At 36.3% G+C, this 25946-nt stretch overlaps 3 protein-coding genes across 5 annotated transcripts; 2 read left to right on the top strand and 1 right to left on the bottom strand.

Annotated features, from left to right (window-relative positions):
• Positions 1-267: 267 nt before the first annotated feature.
• On the bottom strand, positions 268-7499 carry AMPKalpha (AMP-activated protein kinase alpha subunit). 2 transcript variants are annotated; one of them, XM_068302109.1, is made up of 4 exons: positions 7254-7499; positions 7107-7173; positions 6574-7046; positions 268-2114 (listed from the first exon to the last, which is right to left on the bottom strand). In XM_068302109.1, the coding sequence occupies exons 3-4, from the start codon at positions 6859-6861 to the stop codon at positions 624-626; spliced, it is 1779 nt and encodes a 592-aa protein (XP_068158210.1). In that variant the 5' UTR covers positions 6862-7046; positions 7107-7173; positions 7254-7499; the 3' UTR covers positions 268-623. The 2 variants fall into 2 exon arrangements, with proteins under 2 accessions (XP_068158210.1, XP_068158211.1); XM_068302110.1 differs by having other exon boundaries at positions 7258-7499.
• A 2099-nt stretch (positions 7500-9598) lies between these two features.
• Positions 9599-24086, top strand: ssx (sister-of-Sex-lethal). Of its 2 annotated transcripts, XM_068302083.1 has the most exons (6): positions 9599-9804; positions 9884-10246; positions 10379-10486; positions 10545-10726; positions 22357-22895; positions 22994-24086. In XM_068302083.1, the coding sequence occupies exons 1-6, from the start codon at positions 9724-9726 to the stop codon at positions 23008-23010; spliced, it is 1290 nt and encodes a 429-aa protein (XP_068158184.1). In that variant the 5' UTR covers positions 9599-9723; the 3' UTR covers positions 23011-24086. The 2 variants fall into 2 exon arrangements, with proteins under 2 accessions (XP_068158184.1, XP_068158183.1); XM_068302082.1 differs by having other exon boundaries at positions 22357-24086.
• Positions 13416-13835, top strand: LOC137586087 (tRNA-specific adenosine deaminase 1-like; the record flags this gene model as incomplete). Its single annotated transcript, XM_068302087.1, is given in 1 exon segment — positions 13416-13835. A coding segment is annotated over 1 exon segment (420 nt), but the record flags the coding sequence as incomplete, so codon positions are not given.
• Positions 24087-25946: the final 1860 nt, after the last annotated feature.

The following is a 25946-nucleotide window of genomic DNA, read 5'->3' as shown; positions in this document are numbered from 1 at the left end:
CATACATATGTATGTAGATTTTGTCCGCAACAATATACATATAACTAAATATAATTTAAGTTTCTTTGAGATAACATAGATTAATATTGTTATTTCCATTGTACTGATTTTGCAATCAACGAATGAGTACTTTGCGTCGGCTGACATAACAGCAATGGCAGCAGGATAATGCGATCGACTCGCCTTTTTATGCTGATCAAGAATCGGAATTTACCTGTCCATAGCGACTTTTACTTTACTTCAAAACTTACAAATATAAACATAATATTTGTGATTTTGCATAATTTATTGCATATATTATTTATAATTACAAAAGTCTTTTTACCCGAAATGAAAATTTTTATTTAGTAGGTTACAATATTGAATTAAATGGGTTTTCGACCAAACTGAACTGAATACAACTTTGTACAAAGAATACTCAGAAAATCTTCTAAAAGAAGCACAAAAAAATAAAAATCAACCGTTAAAAATTATACAAAAATATATATAGTATATAAAGACACCAACAAAAACAACAAGAACAATTTATCGGGCAGCGCTAGCATTAATAACGGTAAGCGGTAAGCGAGCAATCGATGACGCAAAAACAGAATTTCTCCAAAACCCTTTGGATTTTGCATTATTTAGCGTGCCAACTGAATAATTAATGCCGCGCACATCTCAAAGAACTCCATTGTGTGATGACCCGTGGGTTGGAGCGGCATCGTGCCAGCAGACGCACTGTGGGTCGGAGGAGTTAAGCTCTCCATAATAACATCATCGCCTTGCTCAACTTCATCGTTTGTCAGGGACTTAAAATCTAGCAAATAGCTTTTGGCGTCCACCTGATACAGTTGTAGGGACATTTTTGAGAATTTGCTAGTTTTGACATTTTGACGACGAACGCGCACATGGTACGGATTAATGATTTTCCACTCGTAGTTAAGAGCCTTCATTGCCCGATATACCTCAAGCATAATGTCATTGGGCTTACTTTGGGATCGAATGCCCAGATGCCATTTGGCTCGTTTGATTGGTGTGCCGCCACGTGCTGTTTTCTCGGGGAAAGCAGCTCCTCCAGAGTTTTGAACCGACATTGCCAATTGACGTTCACGCATGGGAGCGATCCGTTCGGGATGTGGACGAATGCCGGGCATGGCCGTTGAGCTATTAGGAGTAGCTGAAGCTCCATTCGTTGGCACTGGCGTGGCTGAGCCAGAACTGACTGCAGTACCCCCAGTTCCTCCGACTATGACAGTAACTTCACGCTCATTTGGCGAATGACTCGATGACAAAGTGGAAGGGGCTGGAGGCGGTGGAGGCGATCCAGCCACAAAGAAATTATTGATCTCAGTGATCTGATTGGCAGCATCATCAGCAAATCGTTTGTTATCAATTATCAAATGGTAGGCTATTGCAAGCTGATCATGCGGATCGCCACTCAGCAAGGAATTATGGACTTCCGATTCTTTTACTCCGAATTTGGTACACACCTCCGCAACGGCGTACGTGTCAATCACATTAGAATCCTGTTCTATCGAAGAGGGAAATAAATACGCTGGCAAATCCTTTTGGAACCATTCGTGCTTTTTAATCTCCTCAATGGTGGCTCGCTTCAAAGGATCCACCTGTAGCATTTGACACACCAAATTTACAACCTGCTTATTGAGATACTCGGGTATGGGAAATATGCCAGATTTTATCTTGCGAAACAGTGTGGGTACGTGCTCATCATCAAAGGGAAGGGTGCCACACAGGAGGGCGTACAAAATGACACCACAGGACCATATATCCACCTCTGGACCAGCATACAGTTTTCCCGAGATCACCTCGGGTGCAGCATAATTGGGTGATCCGCAAGAAGTGCGCAAAAATTCGCCATCGAGCATCATATTGGATAATCCGAAATCGGCTATTTTTACGTGCATATTATGATCAAGCAGCAAGTTCTCTGGCTTTAAATCCCGATGAACAATCATATGGCGGTGACAATAATCCACTCCGGAAATGATCTGTTGGAAAAAACGGCGGGCCTGATGCTCCTGCAATTTTCCATGTTTCACAATATAATCGAAGAGTTCCCCGCCGCTCACATACTCCATGATCATAAATATATCCGAAGGTGTGGAAATCACCTGCACAAAAAAAAAGACAAAGAATAAATGGAGCAAATTAATACGTATTCTTTTTTGAAATGAATTAAAAATTAAAATTCAGTAAGTCGTCTCGCCGACTTAGGTATACCATACAACAGTAAAAACAAATATTTCAAATTCCCATGCTTTTTACAAGCATATCTTAGTATCTTGTTCACTCAAGCATACGAGCACCCTAGCGCCCCCACCAGCCAACGGCCAACTCCGGCCTTTTGGAAAAACGTTTATATGCATAACTTGGCTATTTTTAGTCCGATTTTGATCAAATTTGGTATTTTGCTGTATATTAGTATCAAATTTAAGTGCGATAAATTTGATTGCACGAGGTACAAAATTACCGGAAATAATCGAGTTTTTCCATATTACGGGGGCGGAAAGGGGCGTGGCAAAAATTGTTTAACAACAAATGATCATACCAAATTTAATGTCTATAGCATTTTTAGTCTTTAAGAAAATCGAATTTGTTTAAATTTCGCCGGCGCAGGGGGGCGTAGATTTGAAATAAACTCTACTACCGTAGAGGTATAGTTGTGAGTAAAACTATAGTAGTGCACAGCACCTGACTACATTTATTGCGATTGCGATTGAACCATTAGTTATAATGTGTACCACCTCAAGGCCAAGGATGACTAAATTTGTTATAAAAGAAAGGATTAGATCAATTATCTAATTTTCGAAGGCAAAATGTACAACAAAGATCCGTATACGTTAAGCAACAGTATAGTACAGTAGTGTCCTAAAAATTCCAATTAATTAGTGCCAAATCTCACTAAAAATGGGAAAGAAAATAGGTGGACAGCACTCGTCCTTCCGGAATAACTGTATAATAATTTATATTAATTTTGTCTATACAAAGGTCCATTTTCAACAAAAGAGACCAGTAAAACAAGGAATTGAGTATTCAAAAGTGCAGCCAATTTGGCCTTTGGAGATGATTATTCGTAACCTACTGTGGTCGAATGTGTGCTAAGAAATATTTATTTGACCCAAAAGAATTTTTGAGGACCCAAAAACATAGAAACCATCCTCAGTGTACTACCACAGCGCTCAAACACAAATAATAGATAATATTAGACATATTTTACTATGTGTACTGGGCCTATATTCTCTACCTAAAGACGTTTTTTTTTTTTTTTTTGTGATGTCCATATTATTGACATATTCCATATTATATAAGAGAGCATAACCTTCTTCATGATGTTCATGTACTCGTAGACGTTTCTATACATACTCCCATCAATCTTATGAATCGGACAAATTGCCTTACCGTTGTTTGCGTGTGGTTTGGGTGGTATTCCGCAGTCCCTGGGAGACGTACACTGTTAAGAACCTGCACGACCAAACAAGACTACTGTGCGGTCGCCTGCCAGAAAATATTACCCACTTTGCAATTGGAAGATTCATATGGAGTTTTATCAAAATACAAACGTGCTTTTATATGCTTCAAAGTCAAGAGTGGGACTAACCTTGAACTTTGCGCGTTTATCTATTGTTCTAAGAGTCTACGCCGGCAAGTGACATCCCTTACTGACAGTATTAGATCATGTTTGACTAAATTAGATGAAGCAAACGGATTGGATCTGCGGTATCGAACAATGTGTCAGTCATCAGGAACCGTTTTTCGGTTTTTTTTTTTTGAAAATCTAGGGCAGCAGAGACCATCTATGCAAAACATCCAACTAAAATTTGAATTTTTTTTATATGTTTCACCTTGTTTTCCAAGGTTTTCGATCCATTCCGTCTTCTCGGTAGAGTAATACTTTCCTCCCCCGAATAACATGAAAATTTTACGCAAGTAATAGTGCACCATAATTATCTAATTAATTACACTTATTACTGATTGATTTGGAAAATTTTTACACTGTGAAATTTCGAAATCCTTGTTACCAACTACTTTACTGCTATTTTCGTGAACACAGCTGTATATATTCGGTCCATTTGCAATTTGGAGATATGATGTTTACGGTTCAGAAAAATAGAATTAAAATGTCAAAAAGTGCCCTGAGCTCGCTTTAATAATCTGAACCTGAAATTCAACATAATTTCTCATGTAGAATATTGGGATGAGTCTTTTTGTTTCATTGGTTTCAAGGTTTTTAAAAATAATTTTAAATGATTGCAGATAATTAAAAATGGTAAGTTTAAGAGAAAGATAGTTGCCAATGGGGAAAAAACTATTTATTTTTTTTATACCATACACCCATAGGGTGAAATGGTATATTAAAGTCGCCAAAATGTATGTAACAGGCAGAAGGAAGCTTCTCCGACCCTATAAAGTATATATATTCTTGATCAGGATTAACAGCCGAGTCGATCTAGCCATGTCCGTCTGTATGAACACGCAGATCTCGGAGGCCACAAGAGCTAGAGCCTCCAAATTTGGTATGTATACTCGTGTAGTATGTAAAGAAAGAGAGTTAACTGGAATTTTGACCACGCCCATTTACGCCCCCAGGAATCACATAAAACTATTTTTCTTAAAAAGTATAACAGCTAGAGACATCAAATTTGGTTTATATTTTCGTTTAATTAGCGCGAAGAAACTAATTGTTGAAACTTTTTGCCACGCCCCCTTCCGCCCCCGGAATTTACATAAAACTGATTTTCTTAAAAACTATGAGAGCTACCGACATCTAATTTTGTATGTAGACTAGCTTAATAGACGCCCCCGCAAATTAAACAAAACTGATTTTATCAAAAACTAACAAAGCTAAAGTCACCAAATTTAGTATGTATACTGGCTTAGTATGCGCGCAGAGTATATATATTTTCATATTTTGCCACGCCCACTTCCGCCTCCATAATTAAGAAAAAACCGATTTCCTCCTGTATTTTTTTGAGTATCGCAATCAAATTCGGCAGTCCAATTATTCTTATCTATTTCTATCAAAGTACCAAATTTTATTGAAATCGGACTATAAACATGCAAAATATGCGTATGAACGTATTTTACAAAGCAGTCCACAAGGCCAGAATTGGCCGTTGGCTAGTGGCGGCGCTAGAGTGCTCGTGTGTTTGTAGTGTTTGTAGAGTGAGCGAGATAGCACAACAAAAACAATTTAATAGACATACATTTGGTCTTCGAAATTTGAAATATTTGTTTCACCTAGTGTATGGTATACCCAAGTCGGCGAGTCGACTTACTACATTTCATCTTTTACATGCTTACGCTTTGTCATATAAAATAAAATAAGCTGTTTTACTTTTTAAGAAAAATAGTTACATATGTATACATATGTGATTCCTCGGGGCGTAAAATTCCAAAATTCCAATTAAGTCTACATTTACATACTACACGAGTATACATACCATATTTGGTAGCTCTAGCTCTTATAGCCTCCGAGATCTACGTGTTCATACAGACGGACGGACGGACGGACATGGCTAGATCGACTCGGCTGTTGATCCTGATCATTTCACCCTATGGGTGTATGGTATAAAAAGAGTAAATTTAAGAAGTGATCGAATTCAGTCCATCAATAGGCGCGCAGTTCGTCGAAGGCTAAATGTTAGAATCTGATCACGTCCGATCCCTAAACCATAAGATTTATGGCACCGTGGATGAAACTTGATATGACACCGCCCAAAATGGATTAAATATACAGTGAATCGTAATTTCAAACTGTTATTTTGAAATCTTATTTGCAAGCTTTTAAGCCAGTTGCATACAATCAACTAATACCCCTTTGGTTTGTTGCAGAGCACCGATGAATGTCTAGGGGCTAAGTTTGCGTTGCGTTGGCGACAAAAAAAAAATCATTTCTAACAATGAATTCTTGAATTATAGAAATTGTAGTGTTTTTTTTTTCAACTTTAAATCGAGATTCGAATAGTATTTTTTTTAAGTTTAAATCATCTTTTGTCTTTTCAATTTTAAACCGTTCTAAAATGTCAGCAAAATAATAAGATTTTCAGATTTCTCAATTTGTAGAAAAACCATTTCAAACCAGAGGGCTGGGGCAAACTTCAACCGCGTCAAAGTTTGTATACCCTTGCAACTTTTTTGTGAACTTTTTCCTTACCTAAGCTATCGCAGTGACAAAACGTTTTTTCTAAAAAGGCTAAAGTTTGCGAAAGAACGGCCCACAATCTTAGCATATGAAATACATATACAAGCCTACGCGCAAAATGTCAGCTCTGTAGCTCTTACGGTCTATGAAGAGTTTGCGTTGATCCAGACGGACGGACGGACGGACATGGCTATTTGAAATCGTCTCGTCGTGGTGACGATTTTTTATAGATCGATCATTTTAAGGCAGCTCATATAGATGCCGGATCCGGCTGATACTCATGAATGTTAAAATAGTTTCGAAAAAGTATACAATCCGACAGCCATTGGACTAATTTTCATGTATGCTTAAACTTTTAATAATAGATGTTACTTGTAACGTTACATACATACATATGTATATGTACACTGAGAATTGTTTGAACTCACCTGGTACAATTTTATTATGTGAGGATGCCGAAAGAGTTTAAGGTTTTGTATCTCCCGTCGTATCTTACCTACGACATCCAAACTTTTAATTTTTTGCCTATTAAGGATCTTTACGGCGACCTTAAGGCGTGTTATCTGATGTTCACCGACCTTCACTTTGCCAAATGTGCCTGTACCCAATGTGGCGCCAAGAAGATAATGTCCAATTTTCACAAGCGGTTGGCCATTGGCACCACTCCCGGCAGCCGCTGCTGCTGCCTCAGCGGCAGCAGTCCTTACCTGTGGCATAATAAAAGCTACTGCTGCCTACTGCCCCACCCTTTCTTCTTTGCGATGTCAATTAAGCCCAATCTGATCGGGGAATTTGTCCAAGGGAAAGAAAGAGCAAGCAAGGAGAGACAACTTCGTCGTCGCACTGCCGTGTGATAGAAGTGAGGTCGTTATCATTTATTGCGTATTCTCAAGTTCTTCCTCTGTTGTCGTGTATTAAAAGTTATTAAGATAATTTTCACTCATTTTAAACTATTACTTACAAGGCGAATTGTCTATCTCTTTTCAGATTTATGCATTAGTCGAGCGGGGATATATGTATAAGAATAGCTGCAATTCCAATTGTTTAATTAACTTCTTGAGAACTAATTACAAAAAAAAAAAATAGCTCAATACAATTAACAACATACACACATATTTGCACATATGCATGTGTGCATATATAGCCATGTACAATGAAGCCAGGGATGCGCACTTAGTACTTGTAACGAGTCATTGTTCCGTCAGCGCAAAAATTTATAAAAAGGCATTTTAATAAATAACTATGAATGTCATTCGCCAGTCCACTTGTTTCATAACAGTATTTAAACACCTTTTTTTATTATTAAGTCGAAGAAATTATTGTGACTGTAGGGTTCTGATAATGGTGTTGGGCAATGCTTTTCGAACAGTGATACAAAAATATCGATACTAACGATATATCGGAAGACTTTTTTCACGCTCACAAACTGTTAATACGGGTATTCCAGCAAGCGTTAAGCCCGATTTCCACTGGCGACCATCCATCATCTCCTCTGGTTATGGTGCATAAGTTATTGCCATGACAACATGTTACCTTCCATTTTATCATCCAAAAGAAGCGTTCCTATCTCAGGCGGTGCGGTTGACCTTTTTATTGACATTCTCAGAAGGCAATACTGAAAATTTGTCATTTTCTGAGAAACCGTGCCAGTCACGGCGAAAATGTAAACAAAAAATTGTTACCCAATTCGGAAAAAAGTTTCGTTGCACAATTTAAATTTGTCAATGAACAATTTATTTTATGACATTTTCAAGCATCAAACTACATACATACATATGTATGTATGTATATGCATTTCTTTTTCGTTCAAAAACATTTGTGTATATATGTATACATATGTATAAATTTATACGTGGGCATAGGCCTACAGATAAATGTATTATAGCTATTTAAAGTCTTAAAATATTGAACATTTTATAAGATTCTTAATATTTGTAAACTATTGATCATTTTATTAACAATGTCAAAAATTATAAATTTTTATTTGTATCGCTGGCATCTGCAAAATAAGATGTTAAGAGACTGTGAATAGCGTTAGTGAGAATAATCCCAACCGTTCCCCGGAGATACATTGAGTGGCAATCGGGCCTAACATATTAATGAGTCCAATAATTTAATTTCTCATTATTGTATTTAAACAAATTTGTAATCAGGTGTTATGAATGTGTGTGCTGTTTCGGTCTTGAATACGAAACAACGAAATTTGAAACACAAGCTACATATCCATTTGCGGGGAACTGTTGTTTCTTTGTTTTGTCATTTATATTTTTTTTGTGAATAGCACATGTTTTCCAGTGAATGGCAAAATTTTAGCATTGCATTCGCAAAATATAGATAAAAACGCCAATAGAACCGCCTGAGATAGAAACGTCTCTAATAGATGGTAAAATGGATGGTTGAGTTTCGGCACGGCAAAATCTTATGCACCATCTCTTTGGAAATCGGACATACATATGTATGTAAGAATTTCTGCGTTTTTAAACCCTTCTAAAGGGTACCTGTAAATTACTTTTTTTTTATATGTATATGTATACACCACATATGTGCTTTAGATATACATATATAAAGAAATGTATATAATTTTGATCAAACTTCGTTGCCAGTTACGTCAATTAATATTGCTATTGGGTTACAGCAAAAATAGTAGGTTGTTTATTATTTATAAATATATTACGGCAGTGGAAACTGTTGTTTTAGATTATCTGTTCTCTTCCGACCGTTCCTAAATCAAAAAAAATCACAAGCAAAAAGTAACTGGTCATCTATTGATTGTTTTACACGATAATTTATAAAAATATCGATAGCATAGCATTTCTCATCGATTTTGGAAAAATTCAGCAAAGTGTAGCAAGCGGTAAGTGGTTAAAAAAAAAAAAAAAGGAAATTCAATTCTGTTTGCAAGATTTGAGTCAGAAGATATTAAAAGTTAATGTACAATTGAGACATAAACGTAAGTGGAGTTTTAGTAAAATTGTGAACATAGTGCTGAATATAAGGGTTGTTAATATTTTTTGTGTGTGTATGAGTGAGTGTAAAAGAGAGGTACACTTTTGTCGTTGCCGCTGGGCCTTCGTTTTCCTTCAGTTTTTAATATTTTTTAATACACATTCTTCGCGTGCGTCAGAGCGACAACTTTTTCAAACATCATCCCTTATACCACTAAATGCAGTCCCAGGCGCATCCAAAATACAGTGTCAGTGCGCATCCATCTCGACTGGCCCCCCTGCCTGCTCTTCGATGACATATCAGGTCATTGGAAGGGGGATAGTGTTCCGCCAGCTCCGAAGTTGTGTGTTGGGAGTCGTACCTTATATACATACCTTAAACGAAATCAAGTCCTTTAGTAGCGCAGATCAGGGTTCTCTAAGTCCGCTTACAGAATTGACTTAATTGCGTTTTAAAACGGTGACAAGTTCTTTATTTTTAATTTTACTTTTTTCTGTATATTTCCAGTAGTTGGCTCTTTTTTTTTTTTTTTTTTTTTGTGTCAGACAAGTCTGTGAAGACGCGAAACTATATAGATAAAATAGTTTTATCTAAAAGCTATAGAAAAAGGTCAAAGAAGAACGAAAACAGCCATGTCCCAGTCTGAGAAGATGCAAAGTGACCATTCTCGGCCATATGATGATGAGGATGACGAGACGTCTTCAGACTTCGAGGTACATTTAATTCAATTTTTCGAAAATGCTTTTATTTTCCAAAATATTCTCACCAAAAAATATTTGTCGTTAAACACAGGAGCCAGCCGATGCTGTGGAGCGTGAAGGTCAACAAGAAGACAGTGAAGAGGAGCATTTTCTAAATGAGAACAATGGTAATAATCAACAGCAGCAACAAGCCGGACAGGATCAGCAGTTGGAGGAAGAAGGTGGTGATAATCAACGTCAGCAGTATCATGACAACAACAATTCTGGCATGGAAGAACAGCAACAAGGTGGCAATTTCTCATCGCCGACGCCAGGCAACAATCCGGAGGATCGCACTAGTGCCACCAATTTGATCATTAATTATTTGCCTCAGGACATGACAGACCGTGAGCTATATAATTTGTTTAGCAGCTGCGGTTCCATTAATACCTGTAAAATAATGCGTGATTTCAAGGTAATCAAACTTTTTATGTCCGTCATGGGTGGGATGGCTAATTACCATACAGGCTATCCTTGTCCCTCGATAAAATATTAAAAACCAAATAACCCTTACTCTGTCTTACTCTATTTGGCTCTCTCTCTCTAGACCGGGTATAGTTTTGGTTACGGTTTCGTTGATTACAATGCCGAGGCCGACTCTGAGGACGCCATACAGAAGCTGAATGGTTTTTATGTTCGCAACAAACGATTAAAGGTATGGTTACATTTTTTCGATTCTTTTATAAATATTTCTTTATTTTTGGCTCTTGCAGGTTTCCTATGCACGTCCAGGCGGGCAATCTATTAAAGATACCAATCTATACGTTATTAATCTTTCGCGCAACATTAATGATGAAATGCTCGATAGAATTTTCTCTCCGTTTGGGCAGATTGTCCAACGCAATATTTTACGAGACAAGCTGACTGGTCGGCCTCGTGGTGTAGCTTTTGTGCGGTAAGTGAAAAAACACATTCCATGGGTTAAGAAATTACTCGCTAAACAAATTTATGATAAAATTGTCATCTTAATACATGCCACTTCAATTATGTTTATCATTATAATTTAATCAGATAAAGTTTTCTACTTCAGTTCTAAAAGTTTTTAAGTACAAGTCTGCTGCTTTTTGGCCTATTTTTTTCTGATTTTCATTTGTTCGCCTAGTATATACAGTGAATGTCACTCAAAATCGTATACCTTTTGAGGATTTACATTTTGCTTCATTATTTTTAAAGTAAATAACATTTTTGTACAAAATATGCTTGAAAACAGAGGTAAAGTAAAATACTTTGATAATATAGCCATAAGAACAGGATTGGAAATCCCATTTTTTCTCAAAATGTCTCAGTACTCTGAAATGTACGTAAACATGCTGTCACTGAAAATCGTACAGCCGCCATTTTTGTTCAAAATAGGGAAATTATTCGAAAAATTATAATATTTTATACTTTGTTGGAATGAGGATATAATTCAAGTATACATATTTTTATTGTGATACCAATAAAAATAAAATTCGTATAGCCCCCAACCATAAGAGCTGTACACCTTTGCTCCACAGTTGGTGGGAAAGTCATTGTGTCAGTCCTTTTTTTTTTTACTTTCTACACATAATTGTCCTTTTAACCGTTGCAAATACGTTTAACTTTGATTAATTGTAAGAATAAAATTGTTTCAAGACTTATGCCTTATATATGTATGTCAAAACGAACTACTGGCTAATCATCCGATTCTGTTAATTAGATAGATGGCTTCTTTGGACCAAATAGTATAAGATAGTAATTTATTCGAAGGATTTTTCTAATTGTTGACTAAATGACGTTTAAAATAAAATAATATTTTAACTTCTTGTTGAATTTTAAAGAAAAAATCGTTGATATTTGTTTAATTTCTGGACTATCGTCCCTTTAAACGCATCTGTTAACGTTCTATTTGATGGTATTTTACTTTTATTGGTGATTCTGTTGGTATCCCTTTACATTAGTAACATATCGGAAATATTTCTGAGACTCCTAGTTATCATTTCTGGAACTTATGGCCAATTTAAACAGTTTGGATATCCAATATTCGTTTTATTTATATTTGAAAATATTGTTAGATCATTTTAAATATTATAGGTAAATAAAATTCTAAATTTTAATTTAAAAAAAATGGAATTCATAGAGTTAACTGTACCATTTCCATTGACAGCGTGTTTTCGTACATTTCGGAGTATTGATACATTTTAAGAAATAATGGGATTGCCAATCATGTTCTTATGGCTATGATATTAAAGTATTTTACTTTACCTCTGTTTTAAAGGATATTTTGTGCAAAAACGTTATTTACTTTAAAATTTATGCAGCAAAATGTAATTCCACAATAGGTGTACGATTTTCAGTGGCATTCGCTGTAAGTATATAGTTAATAAAATGTGGGCATAACAAAATTTCGGAACAAAATTAAAAACTCTTTAAATTATTAAAGACACGTTAAGTTATTGGAATGTGCTCGTTGATATTCCTTAAGTTCAGCCATTTATACAATTTTCGGCATTGAAACTGTTGATCACAACATTTGCATATGGATATATAAAAAAAATTTTCCTAAGACGACCAAAAAAGATCTATATAAGCTCTCAAAAGGTTTTCTTCATCATGGGGCATAAACGCGACGAGTAGAATTTACCTAGTGCTTAAATTTAGCTACAATGGAGAAACGCAAGGACACCCGCTCAGTGGAGTTTCGATAACATACAAACATTTTATGCTGTCCACATGGATGTGTAGTAGGGATCTGTGTTACGCTTAAATAAATATGCAAATAAAGTCACCATTTGCGGCAGGTGCAAATCGGTCTTGCCATGTGTGCGAGATGACACGTGTGGGAGATCGCACCTTCTCCAGCTCGCAATTTTTGAGATTCGCCATCTTACCCATTAGCCGTAGTCGTTCCTTTTATAATTACCATTTCTAGCCCCATTCGACAGTAGGTTCATATCACATTGCACCAAAGCGGCGTTTTCGGGGAACGTAGATTAGCGGTTGGGACTTTCATATCATCCCTTGCAAACGCATTCCTAACTTCCAACGATGTTCTAATTTATTGCTAAATCTGTTCCCAATCCCTCAATCAGTACGTTATAATTTATGCGCTCCAAGGGTTTTTCCGGACCCATCCAGCTTACGCAGAGCTCTGTAAGGCACACATTGGGTCATCTTGTTTGTCTCCTTGGGAAAGCAAGACATGACTATTGAGCTTCCAGATTTTGAAGGTGCCATTCTAAACAAAAAAGGCCAAGACAATTCACAGTTGTCCCTAAAAAAACACTTTACAAGAATAATGAGTATCTTAACCTAAACTGGTGTTCGCGTTTCGGTTATTGGTTTTATCTTTATTTTAAGCACTCTTCTGAAATCGGTGCCCATGCAGTCGCCTAACTTGTGCAAAATATTGAATTTTTGAAAAGGCAAACTAATATTAAAAAATAAGTGAAGAGACATCAATTGCAAGTGAAAAACCAAACATTTTTTCATGTGCATTTATCCAGCAATGCGACATGCACGAGCTCGCGTCGAAATATACTGCAAGCAACTAAAACAGTTTTTACGAGTCGACTCTCATGTTAACTTTGTGTTAACTTCGGCATGCATAAAGATAGCAACACGAAAAATCCCATGCTGAAATTTTAGCGCGAAAAGCATTTCTGAGATAACTGTAATATTAACTAAACAAGGATGCGGATAGTATTTTTGAATGGGACCACGAACTCGTTTGTTATAAACTGAAACAACATTACGAGTATCATTTTCTCTGCACGCAAACACCTTGCGGCGATGCTTGTATTGAGATGAAATTGGAAACTGATGATGATGAGGTTAAAGCAAAGCGACTCCGCATAAGCAATAACGAGGAAGTAATCTATACTGGTGCCAAACGAGTAAACAAGTCTGGACCCTTAAGTGACGAAATGGAACAGACTCCGGGAGAATTGCGCACCAAACCAGGTCGTGGGAAACGTACATTATCCATGTCATGCAGTGATAAATTAGCCCGCTGGAATGTGCTAGGTGTTCAGGGTGCCAAGTGAAACAAATATTTCAAATTTCGAAGACCAAATGTATGTCTATTAAATTGTTTTTGTTGTGCTATCTCGCTCACTCTGCAAACACACGAGCACTCTAGCGCCGCCACTAGCCAACGGCCAATTCTGGCCTTGTGGACTGCTTTGTAAAATACGTTCATACGCATATTTTGCATGTTTATAGTCCGATTTCAATAAAATTTGGTACTTTGATAGAAATAGATAAGAATAATTGGACTGCCGAATTTGATTGCGATACTCAAAAAAATACAGGAGGAAATCGGTTTTTTCTTAATTATGGAGGCGGAAGTGGGCGTGGCAAAATATGAAAATATATATACTCTGCGCGCATACTAAGCCAGTATACATACTAAATTTGGTGACTTTAGCTTTGTTTGTTTTTGATAAAATCAGTTTTGTTTAATATGCGGGGGCGGAAGTGGGCGTGGCAAAATTTTTAAATAGCCAGTTTCTGCGCGTCTATTAAACTAGTCTGCATACCAAATTTGATGTCTTCTAGGTATTATACTTTTTAGGAAAAACAGTTTTATGTGTTTCCTGGGGGCGTAAGGGGGCGTGGCAAAAAGTTTGAAGAATTAATTTCTGCGCGCCAACTAAACGGGTATACAAACTAAATTTGATGTCTCTAGCCCTTATACTTTTTAAGAAAAATAATTTTATGTGATTCCTGGAGGCGTAAGGGGGCGTGGCCGAAATTCCAATTAACTCTATATATGTACATAATGCACGAGTATACATATCAAATTTGGTGGCTCTAGCCCTTATAGTCTCCGAGATCTTCGTGTTCATACGGACGGACAGACGGACATGGCTAGATCGACTCGGCTGTTCATCCTGATCAAGAATATATTTCCTTTATAGGGTCGCAGAAGCTTCCTTCTGCCTGTTACATACATTTTAGCGACTTTAATATACCATTTCACCCTATGGGTGTATGGTATAAAAACTTGCCGCGGCACTCTGACAAATATGACAATAAGTTATGCATCTTCAGTCGTTTTATCGATAATTTTGCGTAAGTGGGCAGAAATTCTGTTGTTCAAAATAATAGCAGCGCTTCATTTCAATATTAAAAATATTAAATATTAATTAAATATTAATATTATAAAAATTGTTGATTTGATGAAAGTAAGTTAAATTAATGAGCTTACTGTTATTTACATGAGAATACATCATAATAATGACCAAATTTGTACTCTAGTGGGTAGAGGCAATCGTTGCTCAAATTAAAAGCACAAATTGATATTAAGCCTTAGAAAGGAAGGAAAAACATACAGGAGAATCGAAAGATTAGGTGGATGTTCTGCTAAAATGGTCTATAATGCGATTAACTATGGACACAAATCCTAAACCCGCGGCTTCTCCTGCCACTGATATTAGTGATAAACTTATTGTAATCTCCAGCAAAGCTCACTCAAGGCCCGAAGTCTAAGAAAACTTCCGCTACTTCAAAACATATAAACGCTCAAATACAGTTTGCTAAAGAGCACCTAAAATGGCCCTTAACAAAGTGGCGCAACATTCTCTGGGTGGCTGAGAGTAAAATTGTGCTGTTCGGTGGTACTGAATCCAGACAATATGTCCATCGACTTCCAAATACTCAATATTAGCCTATCCACATGCTAAATACAGTTTAACATGGTGGTTTAACAATTTTAATATGGGCCTGTTTTTCATATAGCGGCGTAAGCCCTGTCCATTTGATTAATGGAATCATGAATCGAAATGAATATGTGGATATATTACAAAATGGTATGCTTCCAAATTCCTCTTGGGAAATACTACTAAAACGGACTTTCCAACAAGACAATAATCCTAAGCAGTGGTTTGCAACAAAAAAGATCGACATAATGCCATGGCCAGCTCAGTCGCCAGATCTGAACACAATTGAAAACTTATAGTGGGACGTCAAATGAAGTGTGGCCAAGGCGAAACTGTCAAATAAAGCAAATCTTTGGCAAGTTGTATGGGATGCATGGGCTCAGATTGCTCTGAAGTGGTGTCGGGACTTAATTGATTCCATAACGCGGAGATGGGAAGCTGTTCTAGCTAATATTGGGTTCACAACCAAGTCTTAGTTCATAAACACATGAAGCTAAAAACTTTATTTTGTTAACACATTATAAATTTTTTAATTTTTTCTGCCCTGCTAGTATTTTGAACACAACTGTATATTCCGAAATGCCTAGAAAGTTAGGTAAATATTTTGTTCTCCCGCCTTTATCAACCATTTATTTAAATGCACGTTTTTATACCCTTGCAAAAGTATTATAAAATTATAAAGATGTTTGAAACGCACAGAAGGATGCGTTTTCGACGCCAGTCAGTATATATGTATGTATATTCTTGATCAGCACTAAAATGAGTCGATATAGCCATGCCTTTCTGTCTGTCTCTCCGTCAATGAAAATCATCTCCGCCATCTTAAGAGTTGTTGGTGTGAAAGTTGATGTTTGAGCTACTTATAACCCGCGTATACTATATCATATATTTATATGTATATAAAAAATAGGTGAAGGAGTAGGAGTGTACCTATGAAATTTACTACAATAGTTTTTTAATATAAAACATCAGATCCCGAAATTATAATCAGATCGGATAAATAGAACACAAGTTACAGTCAATATTACTCGGCTTTGCTCAAACGCTGCTGGCAGCGCTACCAGCAGCTGACCAGGCTTTGCTATTGCTACGCTACTTCGTAGTATTTTTATTTGCTCTCGCTACAGCTCCCGTTTTTGACGATAGCAGGATCAGAGTCGAAGGCAAACCACGAAAAATAAAAGCTATGCTCTGTTCTACTTCTGACGTTTAAAAAAACTATAGCAATGGCAAAATATATTTGATATATATCAAAGAATCTTGCAGTTGTTGGGCAAATATTTGTACATGTTACAGACTCTTCTAAATATGATTTCCATTATTTTTTTTACCCTTGCAAAAAGGGGATATTGATTTTGACCAGAAGTAAGCATCTCCGACCATATAAAGTATATACAATCGTGGACATAAGTATTTTGACTTCACGATGTGAAGTGTAAAATCGCATTTTTCTGGTAACTGAGAGGAGTAACGGTATTCTTAAAGATAGATGGTATCAAAGCTTATAAGAAACCAAAAGCTTGCAGTGATAACGGTAAAAATTAAATTGCTGTATTTATTTGATTTAGAGATTGAGATTATATGGCTGGACAAAAGTATTTCGAAAAAGTATTTCAAAGCTTCCTGCCAAAGTCTTTTGAACTTCAGCAATCGTCTGCTCACGCGTTCTGGATAAATCGGAGCTGCGTTTTTCTTTAATGTAAGCCCAAACATTCTCTAATGTATTGATTTCGCTTAAAAACTTAGTTATCATTAGTGCCTTGTGCCACAGAGCGTTGTCCTGTTGCAGCACAATGAGCCGGTCACCGGATATACATAAATGCGTTGCCATTTGTCCTTGTTCATTGTTCCATCAACTGGGACCAAATCGCCCACACCATTAAAGGACACGCAACCCCAGAACATAACCGATCCTCCGCCATGCGATACTCGCTCGCACACAAACCTTATTTTTTTACGAATATTTCTAGGCAATCTGCAATAAACTTTATTGTTCGATCCATGATACTCAAAAGAGCTTTCGTCTGACCATATTACTTGTGCCCAAAACGATTCTGGCTTGTCGAAATATGTTTTGGCGAATGTTAACCTTTTGAGCTTATTTTTGGGTGAAATAAAAGAAATTGGACGAGCAATATAGGTTGAAAAATTGGCCTCCTTTAACCGTCTTTCAACAGTTTTTCTACTTATTGGTATGTTTAACTGCTCACTTAGTTCAATGGATGCTGCTTGTGATGTAATTAGCACATTTTCCTTGAACTTTCTCAATATTATGCGATCTTAAATAGGCTTTGACTTCCGTGGTCTTCCCGTTCGGACCTTATTTTTAAGTGGTTGATTATTTTTTTGCTTATTTATTTGATAATAAATAATTTGTTTTGGCACTTTGAATAGTTTGCTAAGGTAACCCACAGCAATACCTGCATTATACTTTGAGACCATTTAATTTCTAATGAGTTTGTTTATCTCGGATTCAGCCGAATCGGACCACTATATCATATAGCTCCCTTACAAACGAAAAAGTCACGGACTTTTCTCAAGAACTTCGTTATTTTCTGAGCTATTGTCGTAAAATTTAATATTGGTTTATTACACCTATAAACGACTGTGATCAAGATCGAGTGACTATATGATATAGCTCCCATAGAAACTATCGGTGGAAAACAGTCACTTTGATCCATAACTTCGTTATTTGCTATGCTAGTGTAGGCCGTTCTTTCGCAAGCATTCGATTTTTTATATAAAACCTTTTATATTGACTTAACTTGTTTTCTATTTATCCGATCTGATTAAAATTTCGCGATCTGATGTTTTAAATAAAAAACTCATTAGTGGGGTGAAATTTTTTTTTGATATTTGTTACAGCTCTCATCAAATTCATTTTTATACCCTTGCAAAAAGGGCATATTAATTTTGGTCAGAAGTGTGGAACGCATAGAAGAAAGCATCTCCGACCATATAAAGTATATATGTATATTCTAAATCAGAACGACAATTAGCTTAGAGTTGGAGACGAGTTCATATAGCCGTCCGTCCGTCCATCAGGATCAACACAAATTCCTAGAGCGTTAGAGCTACATGTGTTGAAATTTTGCATTTGGTCTTTTATATACTGCACAGTTTGTATATCGCGGATTCATCCGGATCGACCCACCACTATATCATATAGCGATCAGTGACTTTCCTCAATAACTTCCTTATTTTCTGAGCTTTGTCCTGAAATTTAATATTGATGAGTTTCTGATACCTATAAACGACTGTGCCAAATTTGATCGGATGACTATATCATATACAGCTGTGTTCACGAAAATAGCAGTGCCCTTAAGCTTTGACTTCAAAGTTGTTAAATCATATTAATTGCACCAATATTTTTTAAATGCATAATCTATATTTATATAGAATAAAATTACTACCATTTTGGACTGAACAAAAAGCCTCCATTTTTAGAAATGAGCAAAATATTAAAGAAAAGGGCATTTTGAGCTGTTCATAAAAATAGCAGTGACAACTAAGAATTAAAATCTGTCGTTTTCAAATTATTTAAAACTTAAAATTCAGGTCACCTTTGGTTCTTAGAACTTAATACATAGTTGTGAACCACTTATTCGTTCGGCACCTGCGCCACACCGAATCCTGGGACACAAACGTGCTTTTATATGCTTCTAAGTCAAGAGTGGGAGTTTCCTAGGAAACCGTTTTCGCCCGTTTTACGCCACGTCCTTCGGGTTTTTATGGAAGCCTAGGGCAGCAGACACCATCTTTGCAAAACATCCAACTAAAATTTTGATTTTTTTAAGTTTTACCTTGTTTTTTCAAGGTTTTCGATCCACTACGTCTTCTCAGCATAGCAATGCGTTCCTCTTCCTACCATCATGAACATTTTAGCGTTAGTTGTCGCAAACAGTAGTAGAACATAATTATCTAATAAATTAAGCTTAATACTAGCAGATATGTAACCTTTTTATTTGCTTTTTTCGCAACTAATCGAAACACTGCTATTTTTGTGAACAGCACAAAAATGTGAAAAGTGACCAAAAAATTAGTGAAATTAACGGAACTTTTTCGGTTTTCATATGCCTATATACCATTTAACAAAACCAAAGTCAGAAAACTGAATCTTTAAAAAGGAATATGTTAAAAAGGTTTGAATCTTTGTTAACCTGTACTGCACTGCTATTTTCGTGAACACAGCTGTAGCTCTTATAGGAGCGATCGGTGGAGAACACTGACATTTGTCAATAGCTTCGTTACTTTTTACGCAAATGTTATAAAAATTATTTTTCTCAGCTTAACATAGCTATTAATGACTGTACCAAATTAGATTAAAAAGCTAAGATTAAAATTCCGCCGAAAAGCTTTACATAGATTCTCTTTAAAATCATATGCCAAAAACAACAAATTGTTCTTTTCAAAAAAAGAAAACGCTTTGTCATTAGCAGCGAATATATTTTAGGTTTAGCTTTTAGAAGCAATTTCATTTTCACATTCACATCCCCACATCATTACACCACCTTCTCCTTGTCTTACTGTCAGTATTTAATATTCCGTGTCCATGGCCGTTGCGCCTTTCTCGATTCCAGCTTCTTTCCGCTAATGCCCAATATGCAGAACTTGCTCTCATTTAAGACACTGGCGTTGTTCGTTGTGTGTTAAAAAAGTGCTCAATGGCAAAATCTGTACGCTTTTGCTTATATAGCGCTTCCCACGGACAACTCGGCCATGGAATCCGCCTCCTTTCATGAATGTCAGTTTCTTTTAGAAAGAGATTTAGAAAAAGGTTTTTCAACTCCAAGGCGTCCTTGGTGGGCAGTAATATTTTAATGCATCATTACTTTTTTTCTCATTATCTGTTAACCACGGTGGTCGGCCGCACCGGGTCTTTGACAATGTGAAACCCGACGTCACGTAATTTTTGTAGACTTTTTGACACGACGGATCTGTTCTGCCAACTAAATGCCCAATTTCTTAATAAGATTTGCCCGCCAACCTGTGTTTTAAGATGAGTTTCCGGGCCAGAAATTTAACGGCTATAGCCATTACCGTCATTGTACGCAGAATAATTCGAAATGTTTATGAATAATGAAAGAATTAAGTAAAAAAGAAGCATTGTCTCAAATTCCTCAGATTAAACGATTTGCGAATGCTTAAAAGTACTCGATTAAAGTATGGTACTCATTTGTTTCCTTTAGTTTGATTTGTCCTGCCCACTACCAACAAATTAGAAAAACTGACTACTTTTGCCGTTTTCTCGAAGACCTAATAGGGACTAAAGTCACCAAATTTGGTCTGTGGGTTTAAAAGGGCGGAAGTAGCATATCCCATGGGGCATGTGAAACGAATTTTTAATAGACTTACATACATTTGATCTTCGAACTTAACATTTTTTTTTTGTAAATTTTTGATGAAATAAATATCAAATTAATCTAACTCAAAATGTTTAGCAGAAATGTAAAAATAAATACAACGATATTGTTGATTCCAAGGACTTTGCTTTCTATGAACGAACCAAAACATGTATCTCAGGCTTAACATATGTACATATGTACATAACTTTGGTTTATACAAAATTGCAGTCTATTTAATGCCGACCACATTGTAATGGAGTATTTTAAGTTTTAACTGTAAACTTCGTCTCACCCTTACTCGTATTAGCGAATCCAGTGAATAAAGTATCGCGAACGAACAAAGAGTGCAGACGAATAGCACAGACCGAAAAATCCGGTAAAGCAAGTGCGGGCAAGGCCCGAAAACCGAACCGAGTTCTTCGTTCCGATCAAATGTTTTGTTAGTTTGTACCTGACAACATTTATATATTTCAATCGGCTCAGAATTTCGATATAGAACATCTGAAAATCAATTGATTTCATAAAAGGAATTTTACAGGAATTAGAAATAATGAAGTAAGTCGTTTCGCCGACTTCGGTGTACCATGCACCAGGTGAACAAATATTTTGAATTTCGCTCACCAAATGTGGGTCTATTAAATTCGTTTTACATGCCTCATAACATGTGCTATCGCACTCACTCTCACAAAAACAGACGAGCACTTTAGCGCCACCATTATCCTAGGGCCAACTCCGCCTTTTTGGCCCCCTATTAAAACCGTTTATAAGTATATTTTTCATGATTCTAATCCAATTTAAATAAAATTTGGTAGGTTGGTAGATATTGATAGATATAATTAGTGTGCTGAATTTCGATAGGTCGATAGTCGGGTGTTTCTAGATTATGAAGGTGAAAGTGGGCGTGGCAAAAAGTTTAAAAGAATTAATGCTTAGGAACTTACTAAGGGATTATTTATACCAAATTTGATATCTCTAGCCTAATGGCTAGAGAACATCGAATTTGTTTCAATTGCGGGGGTGGAAGGTGGCAAGAATTTGAAGTAAACTTTACCAACGTAGGTAATACATGAGTCCATGTACCAAATGTCTAATAGTCTATGATATCTCAGACGGACGGACGGACATGGCTAGATCTTGATTCTGATCAAATATATATGTCCTTTATGTGGTCAGAAAGTCTTCCTTCTGGCAGACAAACGGGAGGGGGCGGATAAGTTTTTATTGAGTGGTCAGAAAGGCTTCCTTCTGCAAGACAAACGGGAGGGGGCGGATAAGTTTTTATTGAGTCAGATTTTGACTCTGATCAAGAATAAATACTTTATGGGTTACTATCACACTTTGCCCTATGGGTGAATGGTACACAATTTTTTGCCAATAAAAATGCTCAGCCCAAAAAAAAGTTTTTATTTTTCAAATTTGGAATTTGTTAGGATTTTGTTTTACATTATTTCTTTTCATCATGTTATATTTATTTGAGTGTAGATGAATACTAGAATATATATATATTTATGTATATGTACGTATAATTCAACCTGACACTTTATTTTTATTTTTTGCAGCTACAACAAGCGCGAAGAGGCCCAGGAAGCAATCAAAACTTTGAATAACACGATCCCGGAAGGCGGATCTCAGCCTATATGGGTTCGTTTGGCCGAGGAACATGGCAAAGCAAAGGCTGCTCAATTTATGTCGCAGATTGGTGGTGGTGGTGGGCCACAGCAGCAGCCCCATCATCATCACCAACAGCAGCATCACCACAATACACATATGCAGCAACATCACCACCATCAACAGCAACAACAACACCACCACCACCATCACCACCAGCAGCAGCAGCAGCAGCAGCAGCACCATCACCATCATCATCATCAGCAGCAGCAGCAGCATCATCACCACCACAATCATAGTATGCCGCATCCAGCTGCTGCAGTGCACCATATGCAACCAATGCATCATGGGGTTGGTGTCAATGTCAATGTCGGAGTAGGCGTCGGCATGGGCATGGGCGTTGGAGTTGGTGTGCCACCACCCATGCAAGGCGGCGGCGTTATTGGTGTCGGCGGTGGCGGTGGAGGCTACCATCATATGGCACACAGAGGTAGATCAAATAGACAAACACGATCTCAAAAACCGCATCCATATAACAATGCACAGAAATTTATTTAAAACGCAATTAATTTCTTTACACAATATTAGCTGCATCTCACAGGTGAAGTGTTCATGCTGCCATTGCCAATTTGCAACCACTCCAGCTGCTCCAACAGCCAGGAGCAATGCAACCACCACCAACACAACAACATCAACTACAATTACTCGACAGGCGCGCCAGTCCCCTGCGCGGCAGCTATTATGCACCGGCTACGGCCAACGTCGCAGCAACAGCGACATCTCCTCCACCGCACTTTCCAACAGCAGCAACACCAGCAGGAGCAGGAGCAGCAACTAGAATCTTTGGAACGGGGCAACCAACACCAGTACCGCGTCCAACCCATATCTACTATCAATATGCCGATGTTAATACACTCAACTGCTATGACCATAGATCGGGCGACTTATGCGCCTTGGGACTGGTTTACGTAACCTATAAGGATCAGCAACGGCAGGCTGTGGCAATAGCTCGTCGGAGTGGTGAGGGCGGCGGCGGTGGCAGCAACAACTACTACACAAACTAGAAGAGTTTCAATTTTAAGCCAAACACCAAAATCAACACAGAAAATGAAGAACTCTCTATCATGAATACATGTATATATCAATAATCTGTATTATATATACATATATATATATATATATATATATATATATATACATATATATATATATATGTGTGAAGATATATATATATATATATATATAAACATATTTATATATAGATACGCATTGATAACAATTGGTGGTATTTCAAATAGGCAAATTTAAAGCATTGGCAGCAAAGGATATTAAATATGATGAGATGCAAAATGAATAAATTAAGAAACATAAATGATGCATAAGACACAAAAACTGCTACTACTAAACACACTCCAACCAACAACTGCGAAAGCAACACTTACAATACAGATGTAAACGGTTCCAATGTGTCAGTAGCATTTGCCCTTTATAACAAACAATTGATGTAAAAACATACAAACCCGCAAACACACCTACATACATACATATATACGTATTTATACATATATATAAGTATATGTACATACTCATATATATGTATATTCGATTCAATTCCCGCTCCACCGTTCCTCTAAATTCCCCACCCGGCTTCTGAAATAAAACTAATTACCATAGAACAAAACATTTTTTTTTTCTTACATATACCTAAATTATAACTTTAAAAACTAGTCTTATATTATGATAAATGATTAAGGTTAAAACAACATTTTTTTTTAATAAATATATATATTAATATATATATAAGTGTAATACAACTAAAAAGTTAAAAACAATAAAACAAAACAGTTATATTATCAGAAAAAGTAGTGCATAAAATAGTTGCAGTTAGTTAAATTAAAAGGTGAAAAAGAGTAAACAGTAGTTGTAGCAGAATGCATCTAAATACTATCTAAACTTGGTTATCTATACATAAGTTAGTAAGTATATCACCAAACCAAGTTTAGTGGATGCTGCTAACGTTTTACAGTGGCAAATACATACAGATACATAAACTTGACAAGCAAGTTGAATTTCAAATGCCTGTAAAAACTCAATAATTTATAAATGTATTTAAAAAGGAGATTCCAAAAATAGTATGCAAAATATTCAAATTAGCTTATTAAATTGACAATGCATGAAGTTATACTCGATATCAATTTTGTATATTTGTATAAGCTTCATTCGTTTCAATTACATAAGCAATGAGCTTAAGAATCATCGCCACTAAGTTCTGTGCAAAATCATTCGAAATTTGAATGTCTTCCGCTCATATTTGAAGGGGTGGCGAGGTCGTACTTGGGAAACAAGTTTTTCCGCTAGAGTAAATTATTTTTTGTTTGGTTTGGTTGCCAACTGGGCTTCCAGATTATCCTCGTCGATCATTGTTCCATCGTTTAAAATAATTGGGCAACATCTCGAGCGGCAAAAAAATAATAATAAGCTCTAGTGAAAAATTTGGCTTCCGAATAAATGACCGATCATTAAAGCGGTCTTGGGGGCCAATTAAATTTCGCATGAATTTGTAGAATATTTTCTGAAATGCATACTTGTTATATAAAGCTAATGAAGTTCCTTACGAGCAAAGAAAAAACTTACAATGCCAAAGCCAAATTTAATTTCATTAGTTTTCTTAGGCACTTGAAGTTGAACTTGACAAAAACGTATTCACTTGTGCTCGGCACTGTACAAAAACCTACATTTTTCTTCTCAAAAAGATATCTATATGTGTATATACCGCTATTATGTATTTAAATGGTTAAATTTTGATTTTAGCTGAGTGTTGTGTGTTCGTATCGTTATGTCGCTTATTTTCTATCAGACGCATTTTATTGTACATTCTTTCGGGTACGCAGAGTATCCGCAGAGTAAATTTAAACTTACATGAATCGATAAATTTTTTATTTTAAATTGATCGTACTTGTGTCTTTTATCGTTATTTCTTGTTTTTATGATTTTATCTATATTGCCCTAACGGCTATGATCTCTGAAGTCAAAAATTTTGAGGATATGTACATACATACATACATGATATACTCTAAGGGCTATGGGTTTTTCGACCTAATATGCTTTTGACTTTGATACCTTGTCTTGATGTCTACAGATAAATCATAATGTTATCTATATGCATTAAGAAAGGACCTGGGTTTGGAGGTAAATCTTTACTCCGAATATATTTGTTGTCCGTTTGAATATTCTTCAATAAAAAAAGGAATGGAAAAATGGGTCAATGGGCAATGGTATCAAAGTCTAAAGTATGTCAAGTCCAAATACTTATAGCCTCTAGTGTAGGTATGTATGTTAGACTACATACATATATCCTACTAAATCAATATGAGTTTCATCTATTGTTATCTTGTATGTTTACGCCTCTGTTCTTTTGTATATGTACATACATATTTTTATACTTTATATAGTTCCCGTTTTTTTTTGTCAAACGGAATTCAATAGTCCCGTGGACCGATTTGAATGATCCTAAAAAATTGTATGGAAAAAACTTCTGACG

Source organism: Drosophila tropicalis, unplaced genomic scaffold, assembly GCF_018151085.1.
Source record: "Drosophila tropicalis isolate 14030-0801.00 unplaced genomic scaffold, ASM1815108v1 contig_9, whole genome shotgun sequence".
In the NCBI taxonomy this organism is placed as follows: Eukaryota; Metazoa; Arthropoda; class Insecta; order Diptera; family Drosophilidae; genus Drosophila; species Drosophila tropicalis.
Note: the sequence above shows the minus strand (reverse complement) of the source record. Positions and strands in the feature narration are given on the sequence as shown.